The sequence below is a fragment of the Amyelois transitella genome, chromosome 3 (assembly GCF_032362555.1).
Source record: "Amyelois transitella isolate CPQ chromosome 3, ilAmyTran1.1, whole genome shotgun sequence".
NCBI classification, from domain to species: Eukaryota; Metazoa; Arthropoda; class Insecta; order Lepidoptera; family Pyralidae; genus Amyelois; species Amyelois transitella.
This window is the reverse complement of record NC_083506.1, coordinates 4,219,236-4,245,424: the sequence shown is the minus strand read 5'-3', so window position 1 is coordinate 4,245,424 and position 26,189 is coordinate 4,219,236. Positions and strand designations below refer to the sequence as shown.

The 26,189-nt window shown below is 33.5% G+C and overlaps 1 protein-coding gene across 1 annotated transcript in view; it reads right to left on the bottom strand.

The window, feature by feature from the left end:
- Window positions 1-26,189, bottom strand: part of LOC106138209 (homeobox protein dve-1) — a 78,549-nt gene that overhangs the window by 5,699 nt on the left and 46,661 nt on the right. Inside the window, exons 3-4 of the mRNA XM_013339301.2 lie at window positions 4,089-4,277; window positions 3,468-3,697 (exon numbers count right to left, since the gene is read on the bottom strand). Coding sequence (XP_013194755.2) covers window positions 3,468-3,697; window positions 4,089-4,277 — 419 coding nt within the window. The remainder of the gene's footprint in view (window positions 1-3,467; window positions 3,698-4,088; window positions 4,278-26,189) is intronic.

The following is a 26,189-nucleotide window of genomic DNA, read 5'->3' as shown; positions in this document are numbered from 1 at the left end:
GCGTTCCTGCGACACGATCGAGATAATGACTAATGTATGACTTGTAATATAATTGTGAATGGCTTATCGAGTGAAATAATAAAAGACATACCTATTCGTATCATTGCGCATAACAGAGAAAGTTTTAGTAGGTAAATATCGAATAAGACGAACCTAAAGTGGCAAAAAAAAGATGTTACATTGGATTTACATCACAGTATCTGTGAAATTTTCTAGTTTATTTTTTTATAGATCTAGTATCTATAAAAAATAACAAACTAGAAACAAACAGAAACAATACATAATCACGTCAATATCCCTTGCGGGGTAGACAGAACCGACAAGCTAGTAGTAGTAGTAGCTTTTAGCTAGTCATCTAAAAGAAGAATCCCAAGTTTATAAGTCTATCCCTTAGTCGCCTTTTATGACATCCATGGGAAAGAGATGGCCTCATGGTTTTTTATATTGGTGGCGGGAACCACACGGCACATTATTTTTTATATTCTTCATCAATACTTAGGTATACAAGTTTTAATGTACTCCGATGTCGCAATTTTGTTTTAAAATATATCTTCCTTATTACAATACTAATGCACCCTAATATTACAAAAGAAGCCCACGCAAATACTAGTATCACATAAACAGCATAAAATCATTTATAATGAGGAGAAGACTTACGGAAGAACTCTCGAGATTAGCAATTTTAAGTAGACGTGTCGAGTTTTAGGCAATAATTGGCTAAGTAAACCTACTTCTTTATCCGAACATTTTTTTTTCTTGAAGATAAATCTCATAAAACCAGACCCATATTTTTTTCAGCTATTTAAAAAAATTATCATTAATTCAGCATGACGTCATTATTCAGAGCAGATTTTTGTTGTTTGAACTGCGTTTTACTACAAGACAGCTATTATATGATAAATTCAAAAAAATAAAAAGCACCTTTATCTAAGCAAACCGTAATAGTTTGTAGGTCAGTAAGAAGTAAATAGTGATAAAACACTTAACGTAATGCTATACCTGCTAATAAGACGTCGCCACGTTACAAAAACCTAACTAATTTCATGAATAAAATCATAAATCACTGAAAAACAAAGGTCGTGTTCAAACAGATTTACTTCCAGAGAAAAATAGGAAGTACGTAGGTTAGGAAAACTTTACTTAGGGAATTGCAGGGTTCCCAAAGTCGCAGCTAATAAGGATGATCACCGTAGAATTAACAAGGTTCTTGTGATTGCGGCTGTATGTATACAAACGATTTTAAGCATTTTCATGTTTACATTATGTTACCATTGTATTGTTCGCTAGCTCGTGATTTTGAAAATTTATCGGGTGATGTGAAAGACGACAAATGTTTATTTTAAATTGTGTCCTTTTTAATAAGATTTAGTTCATTTTAGTATTCCCGTGGAGAATAAAAGACCTTATTTCGCTGTGTTAGTGATCTGATTTATATCAGATAAATTGTGTATTTAGGGGTAAAGGAAGAGCTGTGAGATCTACCGGGCCTATAATTATAAAATATTATTATTATAAAATATAGCATCATGAGAGGCTAACTCAATCTGTGTAATCCCGTATATATTTATCCAATATTTATTTATTATTTATGAGATTTATAACATTGGAAGTTAATAGTTGTGGTTGTGGATCGTGGAGCAAGTGGAAATATGTAATCTGTGCGTACCGCTGAGCGAAAAATGAGGTATTTATGTAGGTACAAGTCTATGCATTAGGGGTTATCGGTTAGTGCCTTGTGGTCCCAAGCACTTAAGAATAAGATCACGCAGTCTGTTTCTCGGGCAATTCTTTCAAAGACGACTAATGCTACGATGTCCGGGGATTTCCTTCCAATTTTCTTCATTTATTTTTATTATAGTCCGGTTTTCGGCGTCGATTAAAAATTGCATTCATTTTAGTTCAAATATTCAACAAGGTAGACTGATAGTTTTACGTCTAAAATTAAAAGAACTATACGATTTTGTTTCACCTGAAACTAAGAATAAAAAGAAATCAACTGATTGGTTATTTATTTTACTTAATATCTTTTTATAACAATGGCGGCATTATCGGTTTCTAAATTCAAATTGTCAATTAAACCATTTAAGAACTTTTAATTTTCTTAATACTATTAGCCCATAATTGAATTAAAATAAGAAGGCAGTTCATCATAACTGCCTACATAACAGATTGATATTATAAAAAGGAAAGCTGATTAAAACGTATCTATTGAAATCAGTGAGTGAATCAAAAACGATGCTAAAATAAAGTACTGAAACGTGTATCAATATTTCTTCAATAACAAACGGCAGTGAGGCTGTAAAGGCAGATTAATTACGGACTGGCTGTATCTTAGAGCAAACATTTTCAATTGAAAGCACCCGAGACACAATGAATTTGCGGTAATAAGGGGGTAAAGGTTTAGTACAAACTCATTGTATGCCGCGCGGGGTTACAACAAGATAGGCGTGTGTATAGCGAGAGCTATGCTGGATTAAATGTGACGATTAGATTTTAGCGATGGTAATCGCCAAAAACCAGTTATAACTGCTAATAGTTAGCCTGTCTTAGGCAAAATACTATTAATACTAGGACTTAATTTATTAGATACAAACAAAAAAACAGATACACAAATCTTTTCTCCTTGTAATATTTGTATAGACTATAAATATAATAAATATGTGTCCGAGCCGAAAAATAAAATCAAAAATACCTACCACATCTTTTAGACGAAGTTACCATTTTAATCTCAATTCTATTTTAAAGCCATACAGCTGAGCGTGAACTTCAGTCTTTGCGAGATTGTTCTGCTACCCCTTAACGGATAGAGACGTCATTATATGCATATATGTAGGTACTATATATACGAGTATACCGTAACTATTGCCACTGTCCACTAACGTGATACGTGTGATATATACCGCTATGTTTCATCAAAACTTTACACAGCTATGCGAGATATGCTTATCTTGCGGTGTGGCATCCGCTTTAAGGCGTATTGTATTGCCAACACTGAATGTTGGTTTACCAAGTGTAGCGGACGCGCTTTGTCACGAATTTGGATGATTTTAATACTCTGCTGATGTGATTCGCGTCGACAGGTGTTTTCAGAACAAATGGAGACACAATTCAAAGGATTACTGTCCCGGCATGAAACAAAATGTTTCCATATTTTGTTATGATCCTCGTTACGTAACGGGATAATTGCTATCGAAAACAAATACATATCGTAAATATGAGAAAAGTATAATGCAATTATTCCCAATAATATATTTTTTTATTGCTTTATTGGGCTTTTACTATAACAACTTTAAAGTAAGTTGATCCTACTCTCTAATTTAATAAGTGTAAACAGCCGACCTTCGTAATATAATGGACATGATTACAGATGAAAAAAAAACTAATAATTTATCCAGACCTCACTACAAGACTTCGCACTGTTTACATAGGACTATTCAATTTTTTTAAACTTTAGTATTGGCTCTCACCTCATCCAGTGGGCATCCAGTAGTCATCAGGAGTGGTCGGCTCTGGACCAGAAGAAGTCGTAATAGCTTTTCCTTTATGTCCTGAAGTGGGGTTGGTCTGGGTCTTAAGAGTTGTATACGAAGAGTCGCTACGGTAGTGAGTTCACCTAAGACTTCTCCGACCGTTGCTAGAGGTCTGTCACAGATCCGGTCGAAGGGTAACGGTTTCCAATTATTGATGACCACTGAACCTAAACAAAAAAAAGTTTGATTACTTTTAGAAATTTGAATAAAAATCAAATGAAATCTATTCACTGTTGCTTTGAAAATCCATATAGTCTATCGGATTTGGAACTTAAACAAAGATATCTAAAGAAATGGTCTATACTCATAAGCTGCAGGTGTAGGTATCGAAGAACATAAAACTGAATCAATAGATGTTCAATTCTTCGAAATTGAGTAGTCTTTAACTACTTATTGGTCACATAGTCCAAAAATTTAATTTGTTTGCTTTGGGATTGTCATGCAGAGAAGCCCCTCAAAAAGTATTTTTTTAATGAAATTAGCTTATATATAATATTAATTGTTCGTATTTCATCTCTTATAACATCGGAAAAAGCTTACTAATAAATTGTAAAGTACCTTTGGCCAAAGTCGTTAGCTCAAGAGGAAATCCCAGCCTTATCATGGCTAATGGGACCAATTCTTGAAAGGGCGTGGCGGCTGGGATGATGACGTAGCTGTCTTTCTCTACGACTGACCGGCGTCGATAAGCGCCATCTTCTAACGACGACACCGCTTCTATCACGCAGTGAACGGGAAGGGTTTTACCTTAAACAAACAAAGTACTATGAATATGTGGTTAAGTCATAATTTGCCATTAAAATTTTGGAGTTGAGTTTTCATTAATCATCCATCATCGGCCATTCCATCTTCTTTCTCCTGGCGTTGGTTCCGGTAACTCAACCAATCTGGAGTGGAGCTAGGGATGGACGTTTTGGCCATGATCCTGGATTGAGTGAGTCAGGTTTTTAAACGAAGCCTCATCTGCCTTTGGAACTCTGCAACCTTTGCAGACGTACGCAACCCTTACTGGATCATGGTTATATTAGCTTACGTGGGAAGGTTCAAAACCTTTATCTTAGCAAATGTATTGTATGTATTTCAGCCACTTACGTTTAAGTAAATTTCTTAAAGAGCTAAGTTATAGGTAACTTTACTGTCAACGTTTGCAAGAAACTTCCAACTACTCAAAAATAATTCCTTTTAAATAACTCCTTTAAAAAAATGTACAAAGAAATCACTTAAACGGTCTTTCTCTAAAAGCATCTTAATTATTTATTAAGTTTTCAAGTGAAAAGCAATGCTTTTGACTCGGACGCGCCATAAAAAAGCGGAAAATGTTGAAATAATAATCCTCTATGTCTTGCGCAGTTGGCCAAGAAATCGCTTTGTGCCGTGGCCGGTGCTTTTACCCTACTTCTTTGTGAGCCTCTTTAGCACAATATTAAATAGTTTTTGCTGCCTCGATGCATTTTTGATGCTTTAGTGCCAAGCTGTTGTAAAACGAAAATAAATTTTATTGAAGATGGAAAATCTGCCTTTTCAAACATTATTGAATTTAAATATGAAAATATTTATTTAAAACACTCTTACTCTTGGGGGTTGTAATCTTTTTTATTGATTTTATTAATGGCTATTAGCACTAAGAAATTGAATACAATTTCATAGTATTAATAGAAACAAAAGGTGCCTTCGAAACTGTTATTGAATTTACATAATACTATTCAGTTTTCACTTAACAAAACACCGGTACGCGAAATTATAAATTTTCACATGCTTTAATCTCTTAATAATTCTGGTCGGGCTTCCATGTTAGCTGAGGTTATACAGCCTTTAAAATACCTGGTAATCGCATAAGTAACTTTCAATAGTTTCGGTAAGTTCTTTGGGCTCATATTGCAGGTTGAAGCTATGGTTTAATATGGCATGGATTAGTTAGGTTTAGTGGACCGCCGCCCCGTCCTCTGGTCAGTTTAATCCCTCTATGAAACTATGAAAATAGATATTTTAATAAAGGATTTTCCTCAGTATGTTAAGGTACCTTATTAAGTTGGTAATTTTATTAGTTGATAAAGTGAAAATCATGTCAATATTCCCTATGATTTTTTTGGCATTCGTTTCAGAATATTATTTGCCATAAGTAATCATCTTTTTGCACAACTTTTTTCATGACTCGTTAATAAATTAAAATGAATTTTTAATAACAAAACCTCGTCAAATTAATACAAATTATTCACGACATATTTTGTTAAAATCTTACACAAAATAATATCCGTAACATTATTTGTTTAAAATAAAAGCATTAATGTGGTATTCAGCCATAAGATCTTTTTAGGATCACAATAAAAATAAAGATTTATTTTTGAGATATTTTATCTCACATTGTTCCTTTATATGTAACACTTAATAATATTAAATTTTAATATAAATCAATTCTCTATGAATATAAAACAGACATTTCATCTAGATTGTACAAAATATGTATAGTGGATATTGTAACGTCTTAGTGAAGATTCTCAGTAAGCTTCAACAAACTGTAAAATTTGGGAGTTTCTAAATCTCTGAACTCTTAAGTACACACGAGACCGGTTGTGCGCGCCGTATGAAAATTACCCTCTGCCTGTATTGGGGTCTGGCACAAAACACAAGCCAAAACGTTGATAAACGTTAATAAAATGTTGCAGCAGGAAGTATTTCAAATCAAATCAAATGTCGTCTTCTATCTAAATATTCAACACCTGACATATTTTTTTCTTTAATAAGATTCTGAGCAGATTATTAAGATTGTTGTTCATCTTCTGATTCTTTGTCAGATTCACTGGAGCTGGAACAGTAATTACCAACAATAATAAATGAACTCATCTATCATACAATATTAAAGTTTGACCTGTTCTAAGTGCGTCTTTTCACTGTTTTTAACACTTTTGCAATTGCAGTTATGGAAGCAAAGGTTTAACCCCATAAGTCAACTGTTCAATATATATGTAATCATGTTACTGAATGAAAAACCATTTTCACTTCTTGCATTGACCAGAATTCATCGCTTTCCTTATTTCTTGTTTTGTAGGATGAATGAAGTTAACAACACTAGCTTTAAATTCAAGTTTCTATTTATCTATATTTTCTTTATATTTTTATTATTATATTTTTTTTTATCTATCTTTATTATATTTTATATTTGTAATGTGCATCTTTAGTGAACAATAAAGCATTAACTTACTTACTTATTTTCACAAACAGTTTTTCACTTGGACCACCCGAAGCATGTGGTGGTGCAAATCGCTGCTCGCGAGAATGTTATCGCAAATCCGGCATTAAATTAAATCGTATTAGCGAACGTGTGTGGCGGTTGGTAAGAAAAAAACAGGACTATTTGTAAAAAAACTTTAGAAATCTAAGAGACCACATATTAATTCTCAAAATGGCTAAACCTGACACCAGATTTTTAAGTCGTAGGTATTAATAATACATACTATGCTGAATATCATTAAAATAATGACATATCTGATAAACTACTTTATGCATTTTGATCAAACCAATTTTCTTTTACCAAAAATAATTGTCTACCTTAATATTAATCTTATAAATAACACTAATCCGATAATTAATTATATTTCCAAAAAAATTCCATGTTAAAGGTACATTTTCCATTATAAACCTTTATTGTTCAAATTTTGATAAATAACTAGCATAGAATAGAATAGATTTTTTTGGATATAAGGTATCACTTATTGACGACACATTACTTAAAACTTAAAATAACTAATAGGTACATAATTTTGTACCGTTTTATTGAGTATCTACACTTTCATAATTTTAAAATGTACATATATCTAATCTCAGTACAAAATGGCTGTGACATATTGACGGACAGACAATTCAAACTAAAAGGGTTCTGTTATTACCATTAGTCTATAGAACCTTAAAAAGTCTGGTATTACGCCAAGCCTTTTAAGCCAAATGTGACAGAAGGAGGGTTATGTGTTTCAAGCATTTTTTTAGAAGAAATAAGTAGTTTCGATCACTTTTCTTCAACCGAACTTCCCACGACTTGTTATTACTAATAGTTAGTGTTGTTTATTTTACAACTGTCACAATAATGCTCCTAATCTTGGAGAGCAACTAAAGAAGTCTGGCTACAACGTTTATTAGCGCGTTACATAAAATAGCAATTAGAGACAGTCTAGAGGAAGTGAAGGCTGGAGTTTAGTGGACTTGGTTTTATTCCGCAGCTTCGCTCATGTTATAGCTATTCTAGGTATATAATTTTTCGATAATGAAGCTTAAAATGTCATTTTTAGTACTCAAATATCAACATTGATCAGGATTGAATAATGTCCAACTAGTGTTGAATGTTGATAGAACTTGATGTTTTTAAAAGAGTTTGAAGCGTTAAGAGGTAAAAAAAGCAAATTAATATAATTAATTAGATTGGATTATTTGCCGAAATCAGATTCTTTATAGCTTGCATTTAGCATTATTGGTGCCGTCTCATCAAATTTCAGCAAATCTGTCGAGTAGCTTCAGCTGCGCGTTGATAGATATATATAAGTATACCTCTTTTATTTACTTTTGTCATTCACCTATATGTAGATGAAGGATTTTTTCATATTTTGTGACTAAAGTCACATTTCAGTTCATTTTTAAGATTTCCCGCTTTGCAATATTCATCAACAGTGGGTAAGTTCGAACTACCTTAGAGTGAGATGTCGAGCTTACAGATACGTTTGGAATCAAATTCCGCTTTTCTCCGGGGCTTTCGTGCACCGTGTTCTCTAACACCGATACATAGAAGTAAAGAAAATGGAAGTGCTAATAGCAATAATGACTAATTCTCGTTTAGGTGTTTCTGAATGTAGTCTCATAACTGAAAAAATCACATCTTTTAACTTTCGCATTCCAATGTACTTTCTATTTATAGATAGTACAGATATTAAACGCGCAGTTATCATGTCTTTATTTTATTTCGGATGTTTCCAATCATGTTACAACGATTCGTAGTCTTTATACATAAAAAGTAAAATTTAAACTGATCGCGAGGTTTCAATTCAGAGCAAATGATAAGAATTATTCAAGTTTCACGTATCTAATCTACTAGAATATAAAAATAAGCCAAAGTTAAATTTTGTCACATCTAGGCAAGTAGTTTAATTCTTCCTCTAAGCATTAACAATGAACTGTGAGACGTATGTACTTAACTCGGAGTTAGAACAAGTATTTTGCTAAAAGTCTCATCCGAACATCCAAGAATAAGGAGGTAATTGGGTTCCTCATAAGCCGCTCCTCATGTATTTAGCAACGCGTCTTCAATCAATGAGTTTGGCTTTCAGTGAAGTTTCGTTTGAGTTCACCAAAGTTTGAGTGCTCGTTACGTTTATAAGTATAGCTGTTGCTCAGTGGTTTGCTCTCTTGTGGGAATTCTTAGGAACTCTTTTCTAGCTGCTGATTTTAAATTCAAAAAGTGCAGCAATTACCAAATCGTTAAGAATCCCCTGCAAAAGTTTTTAAGATCAGATGGGACGGGAGCCATTTCGTATTAAATCTGATTTACCAAATACAAGATCATCGACAAAAAGCACCCATTGGAATCCTTTCCAGAAAGTTAAAGATGTAACTGGTTAACGCCAAGAGAATGTCGATAAAAATAAGTTTTCCTCTGATTAAATAACATTGGGTTTGCAAAGGCTGTTGGATTTGCGTGTCCACGTCCATTCGTGAGCGATGATCTATTTAGATCGGATAATCATGGCGTGACGGATGCTGAAACCTACTAAATACATGTCATGCAGTCCCTGTACTCATTGTGTATGTAATACTTATGTATAATAATGAAAAATATTGCTGTACGCAGTATTCAACAAGATTTATTCTAAAAAATGAATTATCTTCTTTATCCGATGGTCTATTTACAACATGATTTTAATATTAAGTCCCTCGTACACAGCTTGTATTTTGTACAATCTATATCACAAAAATATTTTTTTTATTGTTTATGAATTAAATACATACATGTTTAAAACCAGTGTTCTACCAACGCAATCATTAAAATAAAAAATGTGCTGTGGTATCATCTTTTACTTACTTATTATTATGCAACATGACAAAATTCATTTGCCTAATCCTGTTAGAATTATATGACTATACAAAATTAGGTTAGCTTTATTAGAATATATAATGAGTTAATTATTTATAAATCATCATCACCAATTTGATTTTTATCAAAACGATTAATGACTTTTTAAACGAATTATTTAGTGAACGTGTTTCTCTTCTTATTATGTTTTTATGGAAAAAAGCCATCAAACTAAACGTGGACTTTCGGATCTTGTGATTAAAGGCTTTGTCTACCATATAAATTGTAAAGACGTGATATGTGCATTTAAGCAAAATGATCAAACTGAACATATTACAAACTTATGAACCACATTTCTTTTTCATAAATTTTATGTTTCAACATAGTGCCTAGACTTCAGAATCTTCATGAATTATTTGACAATTATTAAGCGATATATAGTATCCTATAGTAATGAATAAAAATTTTGAATTTGAATTTATTCCAAAAAAAAGTTGCCTTTTCTTCAAAAGTATAACGACTTTTATGTATAAAGAAATATATAGTGTAGGTTAAGCTGTGCGTATCAACTGACCGTCTAGGAAGGTAACATGATTCTTAGGTCTTAGCCGCGCTAAGTTCCTAAGCCCTGCAGACTTTATTATGCTCTAGCAGAGATTTAACTTTACAATACCTTGGATCAAAATCAAAAGTATTTGTTTAAATATGGCTTTAAATAATAAGGTTTGTACATGTGGTACGGCCATATAATAAAATTATAACGAAGCATTGCCAACAATCTGATATCGAAATGAACTAACTTAATAATGCATTATCAATAAATTAATGTGAAATAAAGAGTAGCTACGATAATATTATTAATATTATCTAGATAATAATAACATATTTTTATAGATCGTACATTCAGCTGGATGGCTTAATGATGGAATTGAGATTCAGATAGCTTGCTATTCCATCGCTTTAAAAAACAAAAATCCCACGTAAGTAAGCAAGACAATCTAGGGGAAGCCATAGATTGACTTTTATTTTCTACATGGTTAAGTAAAGCATTAAGTTTTTCCATCGCTACCGCACTATCATAGAAGCTAATGTATATTGGTATATCTGGAAAGGCACACGATATGTTCAGATCATATTTTGAAAAATCGTAGACAAATAGTCAAAATAGGTATACATCAAAGTTCTACCAGTCAAATTGATTTCGGTATCCCACAAGGTTCAATATTGGGTCCACTTCTGTTCCTCATATATGTCAATAACATCCAACACATAGGCCTAAATGCAGATATCTCTCTCTACGCAGACGACACAAGTTTATTCTATTACGGTAATTCAATTACCAATATGATATCAAAAGCCCAAAAAGACTTGAATAAATTAAATAAATGGTTCTTGTCAAATTTACTTACAGTAAATGCCGATAAAACAAATTATGTCGTATTCACTGCAAAAAACAAGAAATTAAGTGAACCAATACAACTTAAGATAAATGACATAGAACTTAAACAAAAAACTAGTGAAAAATATCTTGGACTCAATTTGGATCACTACCTTAACTGGAATAAACATATAAATTTAATCAAAGCTAAACTAACCTCATTAACCGGTTATTTGCGTGGAGTAACAAATTGCCTTCCACATAAAATAAAACATCTAATTTATAACTCCCTAGTAAAACCGCATATAGACTATTTGATTGAGATCTGGGGTACAGCAAACCAAACTAATTTAAAAACAATACAAGTAGCTCAAAATAAACTTATAAAATGTCTTTTTAATTATGACTTCAAAACACCTACTGTTAATATATACAAAAATACAAAAATAATGACAATAAGGCAAACATACTTATACTACACATGCCTGTTAATATATAAAATTATAAATAACCATGTCCACACACTAATATCTTTCCGTAGAAAAAGTGAAATACAAAAAATCAAACTACGCAGCGCAAACCATTTAATACTACGCACTCCAAGAACAAACTATGGAAGATTTAACATACAATATGAAGGAGCGAAAATGTATAATAACCTACCAAAAGAGATGAAAGGAGTAAAATCAATAGCTATTTTTAAAAGAAAACTAAAAACATATATACACGATTTTTATAATTAACAAACTTACATCACCTTGCGGAAAACAAACAAATATAATATTACAAAAAAAAAAAAAAAAAAACTAAATTCATTACTGACACATCTAGAATAAAGTAATCCTTGTGTTGCCGGGCGCGATCGCATGCAGTCGATGACGAAGACGACGTCACTCCGTAGCTCCGTAGATCTACCCTACTATTTTTTTTTTTCATATTTATTATTCTATACCCTCTGTGTCGAGGCATATTGGTTTTTATATTAATATTTATTTTGTATAAAATGCATGCCCATACTTTATATAAATATTGTTTTCTCAGTAAGTGATTTATTTTATGTAAATCTTATGAGAATAAAGTTATTCTAAACCTAAACCTAAAAAACCTAATGTAAGAAGTCATTACAATTACAATTTCAGTGAGACCTAAACATTACTATTTCGGTCTTTATTCTCCAGTCTTACCAAGATCCCCGTACCACATATGTAATCACTACTGTATTCTCAGGATAGCGTATTTGCATTGTTTAGTTTCGTATTAGACCGGGGTCCGGTGAAAGTTCGGACGGTAAAAGGATTAGGGCAGGTGTTAGCCATCCGTCCGCCGTGTACTAAATTAAGGCGGATACTCACATTGCGCCAGACGCTGCGTGGGACAGCGCTGGTGTAAGTTGGACTGAGCGCTTGCACTAGTAACTACATACATACATATGGTCACGTCTATATTCTTGCGGGGTAGACAGAGCCTTTCTTGAAAAGACTGAATGACCACGTTCAGCTATTTGGCTTAATGATAGAACTGAGATTCAAATAGTGACAGGTTGCTACCCAACGCCTAAAAAAGAATCCCAAGTTTGTAAGCCTATCCCTTAGTCGCCTTTTACGACATCCATGGGAAAGAGATGTATAGTAGTCCTATTCTAAGTTGTATTGGTGCCGGGAACTACACTAGTAACTAGCATAATGTTTATACCGAAAAACGAAATCATTCACGATTCAAAAGAAGAGTGTAACTATCATATTTTTAAACGTTTTATCAGTAATAATTAAAACTTAAATTAATTATTATAACTTAAACATTATTATACTTAACTTTTATACTTAATTATACTTAACTTAAACATTATTTCTTTATTTTACCCCATTATACTATTATACTTAACTTAAACATTATTTCTTTATTTTACCCCATTAATTATATATGAAAAAATATCCTTCCTCCCGGTTGAATATTCACCACTCTGGAGTGTAGCCCAGGGTATGCCTTTGACCATTGATCCTGGATGGACGAATGTATATGAATGAATGTTTGTCAAAAAATTGTTACCAAGCTAACAGAATATTTGTTAGAGTTTCGTCTTGCAAATATAGAAAACAATCTTGTAACTATACTAAAACAATTTCTGAACTCTGATTATAGTTTTATCTACCTAGACTGATAAATTAACAAGAGGAATAAAGCATTTTGGATTTGTTACAAATCAAAGTATTAATTTTTTTTTTTAAATGATCATCTTAGGTCCCCTAGTATCTAAGTATATTACGAATACGGGCCAGTCGCTAGGCCAATGTGAATAGCAATATTTAGACTGGAGTGACAGGCTTAGTTTTAATGCAGCTGTAATCAATGTTGGCGCACTCGTTTTTAGTGGGTTTAGTTTAGTTTCGTTTGCTATCTGGTGTTGTCATAGTCGAGACATTTTAAATAGCCAGAGACAGTTTTGTTTTCAAAGAACCTAAGTATCAAATAAATTTTTAAGTATTAGATAAATATATTTTGAATACAATCACCATTTAAATATTAATAAACTGTTAATTTTTCTTTTAATCTTAGACAAAAACTTTTTTTATCTGATAAATATGAACAAAATGATTTATGGCAAATAAAAATACAACATAATATAATCTATATCCTTAGTTAAGATTATGCACAAAAACAGCCTGATTGCATTTTGCAATCTCTTCAAAGCAATAGATAAGTATTGTGTTTTATCCGAAATACGAAAACATTCCAACCCCGACCGAAATTTAAATAAACATAAGTTAATTAATACGTGAAAGATCTAAACGACACAATTTTCCATGTAACCATTTCACGCCCGCCAGCGATTTGTATCTAAAACGCCTTTAATTAATTCTCGGGGACGTCACGGCACAACACATCATTATCTTGGTGTTTGCGGGAACACAAATGCGTTCCGTGTGTCACCGCCTTTGTCCTACCCCTCCCACGTCCCCCGTCAATCGTTAACACATTTACCTACTTACGACTGGGTGAAAACTTGCAAAACGAACATTGTCTAACAAACAATATAGCGCCGGCGTGCTTATCGACTGTCAAAGAAGTTCAAAAGCGCGGTTTAGACTCCCCGTCTCGTTTGTCACTTTTCACCCCGAAGCCGCGATTGTGCAAATAAATGTCTTTTTAGAAGGTACGTTTTGTCTTTTTAATTGACATGTACGAAATTCAACGTTCATTTAATCTTTATTGAGTTTCATCTATCTGTTCTCCTTATCTTTTCTTTGAATTATAAATATAGATTATTATTTAAATTTTTCGCATTCCCAGTTAAAGTCAAAAAATCTGACACTCTTCTTTGAACCACCTTTATAACTGTACAATGGGTTTAAAAGTATTTTCAATATTTGGCTATACCATGCTTTTATACAACTTTTTTTGCATATAATGTAAAATATTTGTACCTGAATTTACAGGATCACTTCCTAAGTAGATTTCTATTGTTATTAATCTCATTTGCGTAATAAAATCTGTGCGTTAGTGTACGGCAAGGTGTGATCCGGCCCTGAAATGCTTACCTCCGACGATAATCCTGTTAGGTTAAGAAGGTTTCTACATATTACGTGCTTTGCTACGCCTTAAGGATTAAACGCGACGTGTACGCATAACTCGATACGTATTGTTAGGGAAGACTGTGTGCTGCTTATACCAAGAAAATCCGGACAAATTAAAGTATTATTTATTATTCTTAGTTGACATTACAATTATAGTTTTCTTAAGGCATATTACACTAACAATCGTTGTTAGGACAATGGTTTTCTCACGAGAACGATAGATTTTTGCGGACTTTAGACCGGTTTTCAGTATTGTATATGTGTACGAAATTTCATTGAGATTTGTCAAGTTAATAAAACGTTATGAAATACAATCAAAGACATTTAACATTAATAAGTAGATATAAATGGGAGACGGTCTACAAATATTACCAGTTAATATACACAATTTAATTAAGCTAGATTAAGCATACCCATCAAATACTAAACGCAGAGAAATATCCGTCAAATATAATCCCAGAATTTATAGATTCATTATTCGGTAGCAAGCCTAGCTAGCGAGGCTTAAGCGATTACCAGCCAAAGATGCAACAGAGATTTCTAAGTAAAGCTGCCTTGACAAGGTGGTCATCGCAAACCCCAAATCTTACTGGACAATGAAGACAAAGGGCGTAAATTATTCAGAGCAAAACGAACCTTAATGTCTGGTGGATACGATTTGTAAATATTTAAGGGTCTAAGACGAGTTTGCTTGAGAGAGGAGTCTAGCTAAACCTACGAGCCCGGGTTGGGCTGTAAATAATTAATCTGCGATGTGCGTCCACGGTTAAGTAAATCCTTTGGCGATTTACTCGTAGGACCGGCGGGAGCGAGTTTCTTGTTGGTTCTGCTATATGGAAGTGTCTAGTAAAATTACAAACTGAAAACAATATTGGATGAAGACGTAAACTTTTATGCGTGATTAATAATGCTGAATAAATAGTAATGTGGAACCTTGTAAGTTTTCAATAGGGATTTTACGAATTAAGATGCACCGAATACTTGATGACATGTCATTGTTTTATTGCTATATTCTCTACCAGTTGAGCAACGTAATTTCCGCTTGTTTATTTTTATAATATAGACAATCAATAGATACCCATAAAAAAAACTTAAGTTTAAGATAAGTATAGAGTTAATTATGTAAATAAGTAATAAAATAAGGTTCGTCACCTCAAAAGCAAACCTGACGCAAAGTAAAAAGCTTCTTTTTCGGCTGATAGAAAAATAAGTACCTAAAGTTTATTTCACATATTTTACAACAGCTTTAAAAAATTCAACTGACTTCAAACAGACACAATAGATGTTTAAAATAGGAACCGTTATTTTTTATAGATAGTGTTGTACCTTACGGTCAAAGCCGCCCTAATCCATGCCTCAATCCGCGTCCGCAAGACGCCGCTTGTTGCTAGTCGCAGGGCTTCCCTATTTCATACAAGACATTGTTTGTTAGTTAACAAAGAGCAACTAGGATTTAAAATAACAATTTTAATAAAGTTATTTAATACGAAATTTATTTTAATTTAATTTTTTCTTTGATAGGTGATTAATTCAAGTAGTCCTATATATGTATTTATGACGTCAAAATACTCGTAGTATAATAGAACTAAGTGCCATCGAGGGTACTCTTAAAATTTTATAGCTAAATTAATTATTTTTATAATAATTTCTAAAGCTTTTTAACATATGCTTGTTACATATTTGCAACGGGTAATGTGGAATATGAAATTATAACTCGAGATTTAAAATCACTTAACATTTGAAAAAATAAAAAGCTTTTATTAGTCTAGTAGAATGTTAAACAAATTTCCATTCCCTGATCCCTAAAAGTTAACTGGAACTAATTAAGCTCACTAACTCGATTGCGACGAAGCCTACTGGATATTGGATTAGAACATTGTATGTATCCAACTTTGCATCCATATTAATGTTGAAACACTGCTAACTTTGTCTGAAATCACTTTTCGACTTTCCCTACAGTTTGTTTAGGAAATGATTTAATTTCATCCGAAATTACCTAAACTGTATTAGATCAGGTACCTATAGCTATTTATACGTTTGAAACGTTTTGAGTTTCAAAACTTATTCACCTGGAAGTCAAAACTTCACAAAAGTCATACAACGTACTTTACCTTACATACATAATTAGTTTCTGAAAGTTCACGAGAAAGAAATTTAGTTACGACAATATTCCAAAAAAACATAAGTTTTTTTATGTCTGACAAAGGTAAAGTATGGCGAATCAAAATCTAATAAGTATACTTTCCGAAATGAAAATGGAACCATGTTGTTTAAAAACTACTATAAAACTACTATTCAAACGATCTTAAAAAATACAACAAGTATTTTTTCAGTTCAGTCATTAAAACTATCTCTCTATCTTCTAGTTTAACTTAATATTTTTGCGACATCATGACTGTGAAGTTCACTTTGTTAAGCATATAAGCTTATAATATAAAATACCAATTGTTCATTAGGGGCAAATAAACCTACAGCTAAAATAATAACATTAGGCCCATCAAAGGTTTATCAAAGCATTTAAATATTTCATTAACTAATTCTTCGTATTAGCTCACGCAAACTGTATTATTGGAACCAAATAAGTACATTTAATGAACGCATCGGAAAAGTTAAAAGCCAGTTAGGCCGCGCTCACACTCGCCCACTAATTACCGCCGTAATACCGCGCAGTGTGAACGCGGACTTAGCGGAATTATCGCCTAAATTTGTTCTAATGTTTAGTTGTGGCCGTCTGGTCATTAGCTGTTGAATTGCATGTTATTATTGCAACAGACATATATTTAATCTATAATTGTGACAATGGCCCTATAATTTAAATAATCCAAACTTAATCAGAATCATTCCCGTGGCGACATCTATATGCCACAAGTCTCAAAAATAAAATCGCGCGACGTTAACAGTCAAAAGAGCAAAGTCTTAATCGCGCAAGCAAAGATTTCACGGATTGGTGCATATATACAACCTCCGACGCGATGTCGTCGGAGCTGCGGTTCCCCAGGCATAACACCTAGCCTCGTGGAAGATCTTCCCTTTCTGACGGTCGAGCCCGAACTATCGCTCCCGCTACAATTCCCAAAACTGTTATAAAATCCCAAAATATTTTTTATTTAATGTGAGTAAAAATAACAACCAAATGTAAAAAAATTGAGAAATTATCTTTTATTTAGTGCCGAATTTGAAAATTAATCTACTAAACGCAATATGTAAGCATCTCCTTTATAAACGAAGCACATTTAAACCAAATCATTGCGAAAGTATCAATGCTTTTATAATTTTCTTTGCTGTTAAAAAGGCTGCATATTGTATCGCTCATTCGAGACTCATTCTATAATGGATTTCCATAAAAGTATATTCCAAACTTTAATTCAAGCATCCGCCAAACGAAATTGCGTGATGAACGCTAAGCCCCAAAATGTATCACACAGACACTCGATTTAGTAATTAATTTTACCGCGCGAAGTGCTCTAAATGCACTTGAAACTATGATCCTCATTAAAATGGGAAATAGGCGACTATTCACTTTGCTATCAAATATAATTTTGGCTTCTAAACGCAGGCGTAATTACGTATTTTGCCAAATCCGATGAACGAACTGAATTTGCGTTTATTTGTATTGAGTACGTGAATATTATTAACGGTGCGAACGTAGGATTTTAATATCTAAATTCTAAAATGTTCAACTCAGTTTATTAACATGCAGTCAGGAGTTATTTATACGGAAAACCCGAACAAATTCCGAAATAATCATAATGATTGTAGAACATACATTTGTAATCATAGATACTCATTTGTTTGACACAACTTGGTATATTTTAAGTCAAATACAAAAAACTCCATCCACATATAAAGCCATTCTCATAACTGCATTTTTCATTAATGAAAAAAGGAGACTATTATTAAAGCATTTCATAATAGGTAACGTGGGCATACTCGGAATGACAATCCAACAAAATAAAATAATCAGTGGCGATCATTTTCATTCGGTCTCGGCCGGCCCCGGACGCTCAATTTTTCGCATAACGCACCGACCGATGAAAACACAAATTAATCTGCTCATTTTTTCGCATGCAATTTTATATCATTGAGCCCAAATATCCGAATTCGATGCAATTCGCGACGCATAATCCCGTGTCACAATGATACGTTACGGATTATTCCCGTTTCGAAATTAATTCGTCAGTCATAAAAGTAATGAATTAAGGCAACTCTCTACTGAATGGACACTGAAGATAATCAGGAATTGCATATTTTACTTTAAATGAATAGGTATCAATTTGTTATGGCTTCAGTATTGAACTGGACTGATATTCTAGGTACCATAGTTAATTAATTTTCCTTAGCTATTCATATAAGTAAGTAGTTGCATGTATATTGATTATAATGTTAAAATATATAAAGGTCACGTTACTATATCAAAGTGGCAACATCGATATGAAAACATAGACAAGAGTGCGGACGAGGGCTGTGTCGACGCGATATCCAACACGGGTTCGGATTAAGCGACGTCAAATCCGGGATTAAGCAGGACTGGGATAAAACGGCGGGCGGGATCGCCTGGAACCCGGGTCAGCGGGATTTCGCCGGGCAATAAAAGTGTCTGCAGCCGATTTAGGCTGAGCCCGCAGGCAATTCGGCTCGGCTACCAATTGCTAGGTAATTTCGGCGTGCGAGCGCGATCTGTCCGCACAAAGCCGCTCTAATGCCCGCCAATGGGATTAGCCTAGTGTCGCACTGCCCTAACAATTTATTGGATGGAATCAGACGTCTAAATTAACCCCGCCATGACTGTTATATTTATCAAATCGGATAACAGGATTCTCAAAAAATATCGATCACACTAATCGCTTGAACATAAAACACATTCGGATGTCGATGTGCACTCGACTAATCAAAGTTTTTCTAAAGTAAATCCCGTTCGTTTGCAATGGCCGTCGTTCAACCATTATAGAGGGCCCCACGCTAATCCGGATTGGAGATTCATTAGGGCGAGATTATACTCTATTGAAATCTGGCTTAAACGAGCGCACGAGCGGAACGACTAGCGGGGCGAAGTGCGGTGCGGCTTTTTGTAATGACACGTCTCGCAGCTCACACTCGCATACGAGTATCTAGTTACATTCTAAATTCAAACTTTAAAATTAAAATAAATGTTTTTTTTTTATTTGGAATTGTTATTTGAACCTTGATTGATTAAAGAGATGTTCCACTATGAAAATATTTGTAACCCGAAAAATATTTTTTTGGTTGGTTATTTTTCCTATAAATTTTAAAATAAATACATTCACGTCAAAATTATAACACTAAACAAAAAGAAACTGTCGTTACATAATTTTCCAATTACGCTTATTAGACCTATTACCGAATAACTCCAAATATTTGTTTGTATGTATTCGCCAAATGGTGAGGCGCATTAACCTTATTGGATAAGTCGAGGTATACATCAAACGGTGGTAAACAAAACGCAAACACACATAAAAGGCTGTATGTACGTAATTACTGTGATATTTCATTCAATATTTCTCTGGAGATAAGGGGGACTCCGAATGTAGTATGAGAGTGTGTTTATTGAAACAGGTAATTCACCCTGCATTACTTATGTCGTAGGTTATATTAAAAGATCTATTTTTCTCAAACTTATAGCTGATTTATCATTAATCAGTATGATTAATATAAATATTTACTTCAAAGTGCAAAGATTTTTGGCACTTTAGAAAAAAGATGACTAAGGGAAAGGCTAAGAAACTTGGGATTTGTGTGCAATGGGCTAGAAACCAGTCACTATATAGAATCTCAATTCCATTTAAAAAATTCAAAGAGTAACAAAAATACAGACAGAGTTACTTTCGCACTCGTATTATTAGGGAAGTAGGGATAGTAACATTAACATGAAGATTGAACAAAAACTCAACACTTAATCGTACTAAGGGGCTTATCTCTTTTTGTGCGTCCGCGGATTAAGCCCCGTCGGTTTTATCTCGAATAAAATATTTATATCCCACATAAACAGTAGGCCCAACACTCGTGCCGGATTGGGGGTAAAATAAAAATAAAAATATCTATTTGATATTACGCAAAAAATTACGAGTCTTCGAATATTAAATTACATTGATTATTTCAACGCACACACATACATATGTCACTCCTTAGTGAGTAGCACTAGCCAAGTAGCCAATAGTCATAAGACTATTATTTTCTTTACGCACAGTAACGGTCAGTTAAGGCCGCCTTATTAATTTAAAATTCTTCTTTAAGGCGATGGGCTAGCAACCGGTCAGTAACTTCAATTCCATAATAAAGTCATACAGCAATAGTTTTATCGAGACTGTTGACTCTGAATAAAGACGTGATTATATGTGTATGTGTATGAATACAAATAATAACCAACTTTCCCCCATCACCTGCCAATATCTGATCGCCGGTCGGATTTTCAATTAGGTCCAAATATAGAATTAAGAGATATCTTTACCCAGCTGCCAAGAAACATGTTGTGTTATGGACATGTCGATTGAGAGCTATCTTCAATCAGGAATCCTGACACGGATTCGTATGGAAATTTGTAACTTTCACTGTTTTCTGCGAAATGTATGGTATTGATGAATAACAAATGCTTAAAATGGAAGATTTTATATTTAAAACCTAGGTTCATACCAGTTTTTGTAAAAAAAAAAAAAAAAAAACAAAATCAATTTACTGAGAAATTTTTCACTTGTACATGGCGCTGGTATCTGAATCAATGCATCACGCTTTTAGTCGAACACCTTAACCGTTGGACCACCGACTCTCTTAAAATAACTATATCGATGACGTAATCACGGCGTTGTCAAGCAAACCAACCAAAATAACAAATGTTTAGCCACATACAATAGTCAACCCCTACGGTAGGTCGCGGTATCACCCTGCAAGGTTCATTGACTACCTCGTGCTAACCCCAAAAACAAGTGAATATTGAAAAATAAACTTTATCCTTACAAGTTAAGGGATATATTCGCATATGAGAGATAATCTGCCCGCTCTCCACTGCTAGGAAAAGATAAGCCGAAGGATTAGTTCGGCGTAACGGAAAAAAAGAATAAAAAGCAAACTCGAATCCTGATTGAGTTCAATACTTTAATGCGACAGGGTTTTTCATATTTATCCATACTCATATTATAAATGCGAAAGTTAGTTTACTTGTTTGTTGTTTTTTCACGCGTTATCTACTAAACCAATCTTCTTGTACTAAATAATAACAATATAAAAATTTATATCGTACCTATAAACTTACATTACCTCTTTCCTAGAGAGATAGGTAGAGATTACATCTTTTGACCTTTCAGATGCTGAATCTGATCAGATCAGATCTGTCAAATTTTACCAAATAAAGTTCGTCTTGGTCTTCCCTTTCCAACGCTAATATTACCTAACCTACATTTGTGGACATTCTGTATCAAATCAAAGGGTCAAATCAAAAAGTAATACTAAACAGTTGAAATTGAGCCCTAAACACTAACCACTTAAGCTCACACGGAAAACTCAAAATAAAAACAAAAATCTTCCTTTGTAGTCTATGAAATCAACGCTATACTAACGACTGAACCTATGAAACCTCCCTGAAACTTGTCATATATTCTTACGGGGCATTTAATGAACATTATCCTTTCTCCGGGAGAGAAGCCAGTTTTTATATATGTATGTACCTTAATTTAAACACGGAGTAAAAAAATTAATAACAACAAATTTCAACAACATTTTTTATAGCGAATTGCATATATAAATATTTTTATGCACACGTATAGAAAGATAAAAAATCATTATGAAGGGACGGGCGAGAAAATCCCAAAAAAGGCCGGCAGTGGCGATCCCGTATCCGGGATTTCGTTTATCCCGTCTTACTGTAATCCCTCGCGCTAAATACCTACATGCTACCTTTATACTCGCGTTATATTTTTTTTTACTAAATTGAAAAAAATTATTAATAGCTCTGTTCTTGTTTTTTTATTAAGCTTTAAATAAAACCTATATAATACTCTCGTTCACATTAATTCATAGAAATATGACAATCATTAGTGTGTGAATCCTCCACATTACATTTCTTCTATATAGGGTCACTGGGGCGTTAAAAAAAGTCTACAAATCTCATTTAAGTAGTAAATAAATATTATTAAAATGAAAGAAAAATCATACTTATAGTAAAATTATGAATGAACTTAAATAATTTTTTTTCTCTATAAAGTTATGATTTCACATTCCACAAGATGATTCCCATGAATAGCTTTAGAAACATAAGTATTCCCACGGGAATAACGTCCTTAATAAACGCTTCTTCAAAATAAAAGAAATTAAAAAGCTTATATTCAGCCGATAAATCATAATGACGTTACAAAAAAACAACCCTACTAAATTTCCCAGTACATTTCGCCTTTTACTCTAATCCCAATGAAAACATGGAGTGGATTTGAAAATCTTGCAAAGCAGTGGATCCTTTAGCCAACGCGTGTGTAGAAGACCACTTGGCGCGGTCCGTTGAGATAATCTCTCTGCCTATCCCTTTCGCACTCGCAGGTGTTGTGAGCAAATCCTCGTCGCGTCCCTCTCTAATCCCTTATTTGAATCTTATCAGATCTCAGGAGATATACCGGTCGTCCGATGTGTGCATGTAGTTGTGGATTTGTACGGTAGGGTTGAACGGTCATATTTTTTAAATGTTTTAGAATTATGTTCCCATATCGCATGCGCAATTATCTCTCTATCGCATGCTCACGAGCCTTAACGCATTCTTAAATCATCAACCTGATTGTGATATTTATGTGGATGGATGGAATACGGTTATAAGACAATTTTTACTATTTTGTGAGAAAGGTGAATGTTGTTCAACTTGTTTGTTTCTGTAAGTAACTTCTTAGTTTCTGCCCATATTATACTTTTTCTTAGTCCTTCGTATTTGAAATGAAGACTGTCATGATTATATTTTGTTATATAAGAATTATTTGTTAAATACTTTAAGAGGTGTACCTACTGCGACCGTTGTATTATTAGCGTAAATAAATAAATATATAATAAATGTTGCATATATAAAATGTGCATACAAATAAAATCTTTCTCAGAGGGAATCCTGTCTAGCCCATAAGGGATAAAGACGTGATACGCCTTACTTTGGGGATAGCTCAGTGTGTTAAATATGTATGTACTACTTAAATAATAGTCAAGGTTTACAAATTAAAAAAACAACATTTTCCTCAAAACTACTACCTTACAATTTGGGCCGTAGTCCGATATTTACAGCCCTGGAACGTGGGTATACATTAAAGTAGCGTCCACACTGAATCCGCGATTAATGGCTTTGAATACACGATTGAAGCTAAATTTATGTTTCTGTAGCGTGTCACCCGATTACTGCCAGTTGCCCTGATGTGTCTTGAGATTTCTGCATTAAAATTCATTCACCGGTGTTTTTTTTTTTGTTGCGGATTAAAATTCACGTTACAATCCGGCTTATAAACATGGGATTGTTCTTTCAGGCAGTAAAGCTAACAACCTGTTACTGTGTTAATTTCGTTAAAGTTCACCACTGCATGCGTCTGCGTCTGCTGGGTTGTGAAAGATGATAAATTTAACAGCATTTAAAGGTGTGATTACGGATTGAAACACGCGAAAAGTTGTGTGTAATTGGAGTGAGTGAAAAACTTCTTAAATTGTGCCGCTGTTTTAATATACATTAAATATTGCAGATTTCTCTCTGAACCCTAAAATGTATATTGAGTTTGTGTTGGTATTTACTACTCGAATTATAATAGACAAAAGATTTAAATCATCAATGCAACCCCTTGCAATTTTTTCATTAATTCAGTCATTGAACCGGTAACCATATTTTATGGAGGAAACAGCTCGAATTAAAGGCTTATTTCTTGTGCGTAATAAGATAATATTACTAACCCTTTGTAGAGATTAAGATTTTGTTAAGGGCGCGCCGTAAGCCCAGTCAGACGAGACCCCGACGATTATAAGGAAAGGGCCTTTTGCGATCACTTCTATGGTTTTAATTTAACGATACTTTGAACAAAGACTTGGATGAAATAAAATTAAAAAATATTTCACATTTTTTCCTTCTAGACTAAAATTTTAATTTTGTCAAGGTATGCTAGTGAACATCTTTATTTGTAAGTCAACAATAATTTACTTATTCTCATACAAATTATTTATTTATAGCTTATATATATATCAATGTAAGCATACATTTATGTATTTTGTAGTCTCTGCCTACCCCTCCGGGAAAGAGGCGTGAGTTTATGTATGTATGTAAGCATACACTAAATAAAATAAATAATTATGAAATAATACACGCGCTTTCAATAGTCAAACTAGGAAACCATCCTAAATTAGCCAAATCCATCCATTACACTTTATTATGAAGGTATCATAACACTGATGAACACCTTCTTCTAATTCCTTCAAAAATAAGCTTAATAAATTCTTTCTCGAGTCTTGAATTGGTTTTGAAGTTTATTTAGAATATATACATATTTATATATTTTCTTTATTTATTTATTTGTATTTTACGTATATAATTGTTGTGTCTTATCCTTAGATAATTCTAGTAAAAGAACTGTTGTTCACCCTTGCCTCAATTTTGTTTATGATCCTCTTACTGTCAGGTTGGCTGGAAGAGATTCCACTTAGGGATAAGCCCGCCTTTGTACTGTACTGTTTTTATTTGTAATGTACTCCTTTAGTGAACAATAAAGCATTTACTTACTTACTTACTTACTTACTGATTTACGAGAAAAAAATGGAGAAAATTCATAGTCATAGCTACTTTAAAAAAACCGAAATTATCTACACCAGATAATGATAGATAACTAGCCCTTTACTTGAACCTGAAAGACGAATCCCCAGTTTATAAACAATACTTAAACAAACAAACCTATGAATAAATACACCAATACTTACAAAACAAATGTATTCCCTTGACCGCTTCCTCGGGTATAGCCGTACAGACGCAACAGCCCGCGTGTGTCGCCGTAAGCCTAATCTTGACAAATGGTCGGGATCATCCCTCGCACGATTATTTGTCCACACGACTCCACCGCTACGATTTTTTATCGATTGATCAGAGGCTCAGCTGATTGCCTCTCTCTGTTGTTGCCGCCGGATTAAAGATACACACATCGATATGAACTCGCCTTTAAAGCCAAATTAAAGTCCGACACAAAGGAATAATCATGTAGGATTTGCATCATGATACGCGCACATCGAAATCGGAAATCGAATGTCAGTTTTTTAAAGATACTCTTTAACCGGTTTGTAGTTTTTAATTTTATTGGCTTGTAATAAGGTTTATTTGGCAATGAGTTGTGCAATGGGATGTGTTTGTGTGCGTTAAGCCGAGTGCATGCCTCAAATTGGGCTGAAGAGGAGATTATCTTTAGGTGATTGATGGAGAAGTCTCCCCCTGCGTCTTAAGCACGTGCAGTCATTATATTTATTGATAAGACTTAGTTAATTAGTTTAGTAAGTAGTTTGTCAGTTTCATAAATTTTGTCGATATGTCCGTCAATCAGTTAGTCACTGAACTCTTTCATTTATTTAAGATTTTTAGTTGAACCAACCTTATCAAAGTATCCCGAGTTCAAATCCCGGTCAGGGCGTCATGAGAAAAAAGTTTATCTGATTGTCCTGGG